Genomic DNA, 9,089 nt, shown 5'->3' with positions numbered 1-9,089 from the left:
GCGGTTCAGCCCGAAGAGCCACGACATGATGCCAGGCGGCGCGCAGCGCACACGCGGTCCCGGCGCCGGCCTTCCGCGCAGGCGCCGCCGCCCCTTCCGGCGCCCTCGCGCGCCCATTGGCGGAGAGCGCGGAGCGGCCATAGAGCTATGCTGGAAGAGTCCTCTCACCGGCGCGCGCGGCCAGTTTCCGGGTGTGCTGCCGCTTTTGTCCCTCCAAGAGCCCTTGGCAAGGGCCGCGCGGCGGCGGACGTGGTTCTGCGTTCCGTGGGCACAACCACCTTGTGCGGTAGCCTGGGCTGAGTGGCAGCGACCGGCCCGAAGTCTCTCAGAGGGCTTCTTGGCTGAAGCTCAGGTCTCTGCTGTCCCAGTGCTATTATCCAATATCCTAATACCTAGTCCTAGTATGTAGCCACTATTTATTTTTTATTTATTTTAAGCTTTTATAGACCGTCCCATTACTAACGTCCCGGGACGGTTTACAACGGGAAGCTCTGCCTCTGCTGAAAAGCCATCAGGGTGGTGTGCAATCTTTTAGAACACATCATCGGCCAGCGGGAAGGAAGGATAGGGGACTCTGGGGTTGTAGCCAGTGCTAGGCTCACTTGAGCCCGAGACATTTCAAACGGTCTACGTCCCCTCTTTTGCCCAATCCCAGCCGAGCCAGAATTCTAATTTTTGAAGATTTTTGCAGGCAGCTGTCCTTCCCACTCCAGGAACAGAAGGGGATGGGGTATGAGGCGAGAATGAGGGAACTGGGTCTCTTCAGCCTGGAGGAGACTCAGAGGGGGTCTGTTGGCGACATACAGGTATGTGAGGGGATATCACACGGAGGTGGGTAGGGACCTGTTCTCCCCTGCGGAAGAAGGCAGGACGCGCTCCAAGGGAGCAAAGCTTAGGGAGCCAAGGTTCCATTTGGATGCCAGGAAGCCCTTCCTGACAGTCAGGACCCCGAGGGTGTGGAATGGGCTTCCCCGGGAGGTGGTTGAGGCCCCATCGGTGCGGGTGTTCAAGGACAGGCTGGACGTGCACATGGTGGGCATGTCGTGAGCAGAGCCGGGGGTCAGACTAGATGGCCCGGGAGGCCCCTTCGGACTCGCTCTGTTTCTGTGTTTCTAAGACAAAAATTGTGCCCTATTTGTTCTCTATTCCATGTTGCGCTTTCACTGCCTGTGGGTCCTAACTCGAAAGCTGATTGGCCGAAGCTCCAAGCTGGCGCTCATTCATTGCCTGCCTTTTTTTGCAACCGCGAGCCCCGCTCCTCCTTCCTCTCTATTGGTTCCCACAGCGGAGGCCCCTGCTGATTGGCTGCTCTGGGCGAGTGAAAGGCGGAACGCGGAAGTGTGGCAAACCTAAGGGAGGACGGAAAAAGAGAAGGGCCAAAATTAGTCGTCTGTCGGGGTGGAGGGAGGAGGCGGTCCTTTTCCCTAGCAACGGGACTGTTGGGGCGGTTGCTAGGGAGGATGGCGGTGATGTTACCGCACATGGCAGAGGCTGCAGGTTTGCGCGTTCGAGGCTGCGGGGCCGCCCTCAGGTGCTGAAGGGAGCCCGGGAGAATCTGCGGGGTGTGGAAGGGGGGCTATAAGGGACCCCCCCCAACCCTGTCCCCCCACTCGGTGAAATCGAGTGGCGAAAACCCTGTGAATTGGGTGGATTTTTGGAAGAGGGGCTTTCAGTCTGAGGCAGCCTTTCTGACCAGGGTGCTTGCCAGAAGCGTTAGACTGCAAGTCCCAGCATCCCCTATCAGCTGCCTGGGGGATGCTGGGAGTTGGAGCCCACGCCTTCTGGCAGGCACCCGGTTCAGAAAGGAGATGAGTGAGTTCTCATTCCTTTACTGTTTCATGGCATAGTGGGCTGGGGGATTATGGGAGTTGTAGTCCCACACATCTGGGTGGCCTTTGCTGGTGTGTTGGAACAGGGCCTTTGCTGAAATAATGAAGGCAAAGTGTGAAAGGTATCTGGTACTTAATTGTTGTGTTAAGGCACTGTCAATTTAGTATTTGTAAATATAAACTTCGCTGCCGTTAGGGCATTGGAATGAACAGAAGGACGCCCAAATGTAATAAACATTGTCTGCCATATTTTAAATAAAGTGAGACTCTCAAGTGCAGAGTCTAAACTTTACCACGCTGCAGAATATAACTGTAATCCATTTGTTTGAAGTTGGTGGCTGGACCAGCCATTTTTAATCCTAATAATAATAATCTGTTGCTAAAAATATCCTGGCGAATGTAGCCGGGAGGTGGGGAGCATAAGGGACTACATAAGAATTGCTATAATTAGCAATCCTTTCCAGAGTTTAGAGTAACAGAAAATGTGAGCCTGGCTTGCTGAAATGGAAATATGCAACATGTCGCAATGTTTGTTTGTTTGTGTGTTTTTGTTTTAAAGAGAGGAACCAAATGATTTCCTTAGCAACAGCCGCAGAAGCAACGCTACACACAACCTTAGCTTCCCAAGCCGTGGTAGCTTACAGAATCTTCTTGGAGACAACAAAAAGAGATCAGGGCTGGTTCAGGAAGAAGGTAAGAGTGGCAGCCATTGTGATATAGTGGTTAGAGCAAGGATGGACAACCATTTTCTACCACACTCCCTTCTGGGGAATCAGTTGGTCGCACATTGGCTGTGGGAAGAGTCGGAAGCAAATTTATATATTTACTTAAAGTATTCCTACCCTGTCCTATATGCAAAGCATCTCAGGACGACTTACAGAAATCAAAATAAACAATCCATAATCAAAAACAACAATTGACAATAATTAAGAATATACATAAAACCAACAGTAACATATCACTGATAAAAGAAAAGACAAAACCAAATCAAAATCAAAATGCAACTGTAGATAGTTAAAAGCAGGTTTAAAAATTCCTAATACTTAAAATGGTGGGCAAATAAATAGGTTTTCACCTGGCATCAAAAAGAATATAAAGTCGGCACCAGGTGAACTCTCTCTGAGGAGACATTCCGTAGTCTGGGTTTCACCGCAGAAAAGGCCCTCCAGGTGGAGACCATCCTTACCTCCTTCAGGGAGGGTTCCCGGAGCAGGGCCTCTCCTGCAGTTTTCAAGGGGCGCAAGGGCTCATAGGGAAGAAACGTTCCTTCAGGTATCCTGGTCCCAGGCCATTTAGGGCTTTATTGGCTAACACCAGCACCTTAAATTGGGTCCAGACTTCAATCGGAAGCCAGTGAAGCCGATAGAGGACCGGCGTTATATGAGAGTAACGACTGGTCCTTGTCAGCAACGGGGCAGCTCTGTTTTGCACCAATTGAAGCACCCGGACTGTTTTCAAGGGCAGCCCCACACAGAGCGCATTACAGTAATCCAATCCAAATGTCACAGGCCCAACTGGAAGGGATCTTGCACCTCAAGCAAAGACCCTGCCTGCTGGTTCACTGGCCAGCTGACCACTTCCTCATTTCCTCAGGTAGCCACCTCCCCTCTTGTGCTCAAACTAGGGCTTTTGTGAGAGGTTGGCCAAACTACCACAAGGCCTCCTTTGGAAATAGAAAATACGATGTGTCTATGAACAAATATATTCACATTACTTAATGTGAATAAAATGCAGGTGAACCTTGGACATCTTTGGAGTGAAATGGTGAACAATCATTCTTTTCTCACAATTTCAGGACAGTCTGCTAGGATTCTACTGGGCGTGTGTCACATTTTGGGGAGATAGTCTTGATGTGCCGGTCGTGTCGGCCACTGCTGTTTCACATTAATGGCTTGCCTTTCCCATAGGTGAATTCTCATTTCATCACGGCAATGAGATTCCCAGCATTGATTCCTTGGAAGAAAGCTTGCGAAAACTTCAGGTGCAAGCAGACAGCCTGGCCTCTACTCTGAGCTCAGGAGAGGAAGGTGTGCTTGATTCGAGACCCTTTAGCTCAAGGTGGCCGGTGGCTCCTGGTGGAAGCTATGAGGAACCGGGCCTTGGAGGGCCACCAAAGACACCAGCAGAGTCTGAGTGGTTCCTGAAGCCAAGACACCTGCTCAGACCTGTAGGAGATTATTCAGTGTTGACACACCTGGGCCTTCCAACGTTTTCCGTCGCCCCAGTGAACCGGGTAGCGGGGCTGCTGGGAAGTGAGATCGCAGGTCAGAACTCTTCACCCTCGGTGGATCTTGCTTTCCCACCGAAAATTGGGGCCCCTCATGTCATTGGCGTCAAGGCCTTGCTGCCCCCAAAGATCCCCGTCAAGGCTCGCTTGCCGGAAAGGGCGACTTTCTCCCTCGACAGAGGCCGTTCTCTGAGCCTCCATCGCGCTAGGGCTGCCCTCTCTCAGTCCGTCTCTCCGGCGGCCAAACGGACCCGATCCCGGTCTCAGTCACCGAGGCCTGTCTGGAGACCCAGCTCAGCCAAAGCCAACGCCTGTGCCCAGCCTCCACCGGAGGTCGGAAAGGCTGGGACCATCAGGAAGAATGGCGGATCGAGCCGGCAGTCACGGTCCAGGATATACAGCCCAGGAACACTGGCTGCCAGGTCTTGGGCACCCGCCAGGACAACTGGAAGGGGAGGAACCGACAAATTTTGGAGCCCATACAGTTTGCCTTCTACTGCCATCTCCTCACCGACATCCCAGGAGATCAATGAACGGTAAGAGGGCTTCTCGGTGTCTGGTTTTCATAGTCGGCTCTGCCTCACAGGAGGTCTAACGTCAGTCGCAGAGCAAACTGAGTCTAGGTTTGGCTGAATTATCTGTGCGTCACGGCAGGGCACTGCGGTCTGGGCAGCATCGTCCAAGCGCGTAAACGGGGGTGCAGGAGATGGCTGAGAATCCAAAGTGCTGGAGGCAGCTGGCATTTCCACCAGCTTAAAGATAGATGGCGGTAGAAAAAAGCACAATGTTGAGCTATTTCGCTGTGCAGATATGAAAAGAAAACCTCTGGGAAGATTCCGTGAATTCCTGGGTTTGTGAAATGGGTCTCCCATCCACAGTCTACCTTGAAGCCATGCTGAGCTTCTGAGGCCCTTCCTCCAAGGGATGCTAAGTCAGCGGATACAAGGAGGAGGGTCTTGTCTGTGGTGGCCCCCAAATTCTGGAATGTTCTTGCCACTGAGGCTTGCCTGGCACCAATGTTACTCTCCTTTTGGCACCAGGCTAAGGTTGTCCTCTATTCCAGGGTGTTGAAAAGATCTAAAAAGCTTTTGGGGGATATGAATTGACATCTGGTTTTAGCAGGCTATTTGAATCTTGGAAAATGTTTATTTAAAATCAATAATACATAAATCTGTCTTACTGCTAGTTAAACTTCCATTTTAAATCCCTAGTAAATGTTTATGTCATTTTCCCTGTTATTTATATTTTATCTATTGTTGTACACTACCCAGAAAGCTTTACCTATTGGGCAGTATAGAAATAACGATAATTATAATAACATGTTTCCAGTTTTCCAGCCATGACAACAAGCAGGCAAATAGGCCTGAAAACATTTTCCAAACCCCCAAAAAAAGGCATGATTAGCATGGCACAGAAGAAACAACAGACTGATTCTAAATTTCCATGCCTGGTTGCCTACAAAAGACTGTGGTTCACCATAGGTGACCAAGAGCGTGATTATTTTCAAACCTTCCTGGGGATGTTGCAGAAAACATGACAAGCCTCTTCTTGTCGGCCGCTCAGCTTCCTTCAGATTCTTGCTGAAGGTGCCACAGGCAGTTCCCTGATCGAAATATCACCATACCAGCAAGAGCTGGCTCGTCTCTGGCTAGAGCGGCTGCGGGTGGAAGAGGCATGGTTGCTGGAGCTGAAGAGGCAGCAGGAGCTGGAACGGACGCGCGGCCCCAAACCCAAGTGGTAAGCATATCTTCTCAAGGCAGAGGGCAGCCCCTCTGCCTCAGAGGTGTACAGAGGGGGTACAGTGCCAGGAGCCTAAACTGGGGCGGATTCCGGCACCGCTGTCCCTGTGGCACTGCAGGGAGCCACGTGCTGTCAGGATGGTCTGTCCCAGCCCTCTCATACCTTGCCTGGATCCTTCTTCCCAGAGTCCCCCATCCTTTGGTCGGGCTGCATCCATCCAACACGCTCCCCTTGGCCCCGCGATTTAGGTACGAAATGAGAACCTCACAGTTCCACTATGAAGCCCACAAGAATAATGAACTGTTGAGACACAGCCAAGAGATACAGTCTGTCCAGGACTACAGGCAGGAGCTAGCGACGGCCTCCGAGGAGTTCCGGCGGCAGCCCCGGTCGAGCCACCTGGGCACCCACCAGTGAAGGTCTATGAAGGAGGTCTGTGTGAACCTGTCCAATGTGGTAAGGATCTTGGACCTTTGTTCCTTCCAGCCGGCACAGGCGTACAAGCGTAGATCCACCGCATTTAACCTCCTCAAGCATCCACCAGCACCCTAATTTCCCTGCAATGGAACCCCAACTAATTAGCACAGAGACAATTTCTGGAGCAGTCTTGGGGAATGGAGCATTCCTGGATTTCAGCGTCATTTGCAGTCGCCTGGTGCCACTTGGGGCTGTAATAGAAAGAAAGCGAGGGATCGTGGCACTGCAGCCTTCCCTGGATCAGGAATTCCCTGCCTGCAGAAAGCTAGTTCCGAAGCAGATGAGCAGAAACTTCACAGAACATCCCTGTTCCCCAGGGGTATTGTTCCAAACTGCAGAAGGTGGTGCAGCCAGGGGGGATGAGTTATCGAACATCAGGATGTGCCCATAAATAAAATTTCTCTGCAGACAGAAATTTAGCATATCAGGGAGAAGGCTTAAGGGTAGCCGATTGCCAGATTTACCCACTTTTTCTTGGGTAAAAGCTTGTGCATGTGTGATTATTTTGGGAAAGCACTTGGACAGTTAGGGTGCTATTCTGTTGGGATTCCCATTAACCCCTGAACTTGGGCGGCTTGAGGCATCCTATGCGGGGCAGAGGAAAGGTGAGCTTTGCCTCCCTGTCTTCTGGCTCTGCCGTTTTCCCAGGTGGGCTTTTTCCAGCCATCTAGCTGGGGGATTGTGGGGAGGGGGGACGTAAACAGCTGGAGCAGCTGGTGGAGACCCAGTGATTTGGTACCCCAGCCTCCTTCCCTCCCCTCTTCTGAAGCAGCTGCTTTCTCCACTCTTCAGGATCGCTTTCCTGCCCTCTGGGAGCAGCTGGTATGATTCTGTACAGGCTGTGATGGACCAAGCAAGGATTGGGAATGGAGCCGGAGCGCAGACTCATGTTGGAACTGGGAATCTGAAAAAAATCCAGGGCCTATGGATGCTAAGCTAAGCAGCGGGTGTTTCATGTTGGACTCAGTTCAGGAAAATATTCTTGGTTCAGAAGACAAAAATAGGCTGAGTACACACTGAAGGTTTCTATTCTTAAATTTTTATAAATTGTTTCCTTATTCTGTTCTCTGGCCTAATTCTTTCTCTCTTGCAGGAATGGGTGGGTGGGGGAATCGGTTAACTCTTAGGATTTCAGGGAGAAGAGCTCTCCCCAATGCACTAGATTTCTACTTGCGGTGACTTCAACCAGATGAATGCACATTCATTCTTTCAGCAGAGTTCTGAGAAGTGATCTGAATTGGCCACAACATTCTTCTGAAGGCATAATTTGGTTCTGGAAACTAGGAAAAATTCCTGAAGCTACCTGCGTTTTTCACTTAGTAGGACTTCTAAGAAAATTGAGTAAGGGTGTACTGCTTAAATGGTCACTTTAGAAGGAAGAAGGACTGAAGGATGTAGGGTGTTCATTATTTAGGAAGTTTGACTTATGTCCAGCTTTGAATTTAAGTTGCCTGCACAGGTGAGCAGGAATCCCATCCAGGTGAGCAACACGTTGGTGGAGAAAGCTTGGTTTTGCTGTACTGCATCCACCAGTCTATTTAATTCCCAAGTGGGTCACAGAAGCAAGGACAACTGTCTGGAAGCCACGTCTTTCTTCTGCTAGCCTGCTTGGTACATTTTTTAAAAAAACTAGCCTGCAAAGAGTTCTAGCAGTCTGTGTATTCCCACTGGCTGTAAAGGAGGGGGGCCCTTCAGCAGGCTCGTAAAAACAATGGCAGACATAGATTTTGTGGGCTTATGTACAAAGCTGCCTTCAAAACAGGTGCTTTATCACCGAGTTCCAAAAAAGCCCCTGCATCTAGAAAGCTAGCCTAAAAGGGTCGAGTGCTCTGGCCTAGATTTCCTGAGATGCTTGTTTTCCATGGGCAAGGATGACATTCTGTATATCTGCAAGGAGAAGCACTCCGTCATGTGAGCCTGTCCCTACAGACTGAAGAGGTACAGCCCAGGTTGGTGCCTTCTGTGAGATCAAAGACAATGTGAAAGCTGTTAAGTACTCTGCAGGCCTCCAGACCTCAGCAAACAGCCTCTCTTTCAGCAGTCGTCCTTTGCAATACAATTTGATTAAAACACTCAGTATCTTCTGGGCCTCTTGGGAAGATTTTTTTTAAAGCCAATTAGGGAGCTGCTGTAAAGGCAAATTGATTGCTTCATTCTGCAAAGGCCCCGCGGTGCTTCTTTTGTAAACAATGAATGCTATCGCATTAACCACGCTGTCCTGCCTGGGAGCAAGTCCCACCGGACGCAATGCAATTTGTTTCTGGAGTAGGCATAGGCAGAGTATTCTCTTAATTGCCCCATGGCATTGTTGGGCACTGAAAAGATCTTGACCCTGGTCCAGGGAGCTTGATCCATTTCCAGCAACAACATACAGCGGCTGCCTGCAGTTTGGGGGCACAGCCCCAAATATCTAGGATTCTGCTCCTTCTGAGACCTTGCCCAGTTCATGTCCAGTTATACAAAGAATCAGTTTAGCAGATGATGCGAAAAACCTCGGACTGGACACCATGGTGAGTTGCCGCTGAGAGAAAGGGACCAGCGGGAGAAGTTGTCCTATTTGCTCATATGAAACTGGCTCCCCCTGTAAACACACAGCCTGCCATCGGAAGTAGAAGAGCCCAGGAAGTGGTGGTCTTACTGGCTATGAAAGCAAGACTAGGAGACTTAGAGTGTGGTGTAGTGGTTAGAGCAATGGATTTGCTTTGCCATCCCCTCCTTTTGAACAGTTACATGGCAGGCAGCTAAAACATGGTTCTATCCATGCTGGGAAAAGTAGTGCCCATTGAATTCAGCACATGGGTAAGGATCCTGTTTTT

At 50.3% G+C, this 9,089-nt stretch overlaps 2 protein-coding genes across 3 annotated transcripts in view; one reads left to right on the top strand and one right to left on the bottom strand.

Annotated features, from left to right (window-relative positions):
* LOC123030951 (ATPase family AAA domain-containing protein 3) overlaps positions 1-617 on the bottom strand; it is a 29,849-nt gene extending 29,232 nt beyond the window's left edge. Inside the window, exon 1 of the mRNA XM_044445309.1 lies at positions 603-617. Within this exon, the coding sequence (XP_044301244.1) occupies positions 603-617 (15 nt within the window). The remainder of the gene's footprint in view (positions 1-602) is intronic.
* An 817-nt stretch (positions 618-1,434) lies between these two features.
* On the top strand, positions 1,435-9,086 carry LOC123030922. Of its 2 annotated transcripts, XM_044445262.1 has the most exons (6): positions 1,435-1,531; positions 2,389-2,522; positions 3,737-4,592; positions 5,620-5,793; positions 6,045-6,252; positions 7,066-9,086. In XM_044445262.1, the coding sequence occupies exons 1-5, from the start codon at positions 1,461-1,463 to the stop codon at positions 6,211-6,213; spliced, it is 1,404 nt and encodes a 467-aa protein (XP_044301197.1). In that variant the 5' UTR covers positions 1,435-1,460; the 3' UTR covers positions 6,214-6,252; positions 7,066-9,086. The 2 variants fall into 2 exon arrangements, with proteins under 2 accessions (XP_044301197.1, XP_044301198.1); XM_044445263.1 differs by lacking the exons at positions 6,045-6,252; positions 7,066-9,086 and having other exon boundaries at positions 5,386-5,755.
* Positions 9,087-9,089: the final 3 nt, after the last annotated feature.

Source organism: Varanus komodoensis, unplaced genomic scaffold (assembly GCF_004798865.1).
Source record: "Varanus komodoensis strain SLA01 unplaced genomic scaffold, ASM479886v1 scaffold48, whole genome shotgun sequence".
Lineage (NCBI taxonomy): Eukaryota > Metazoa > Chordata > Lepidosauria > Squamata > Varanidae > Varanus > Varanus komodoensis.
Note: the sequence above shows the minus strand (reverse complement) of the source record. Positions and strands in the feature narration are given on the sequence as shown.

Bases quoted from the DNA above. Each gene is read 5' to 3' on its own strand.
- LOC123030922 (XM_044445262.1), top strand. From the start codon at position 1,461: ATGGCGGTGATGTTACCGCACATGGCAGAGGCTGCAGGTTTGCGCGTT. The intron at 2,523-3,736 runs GTAAGAGTGGCA...CCTTTCCCATAG, and splicing joins AGGGCTGGTTCAGGAAGAAG to GTGAATTCTCATTTCATCAC. The intron at 4,593-5,619 runs GTAAGAGGGCTT...TCGGCCGCTCAG, and splicing joins TCCCAGGAGATCAATGAACG to CTTCCTTCAGATTCTTGCTG.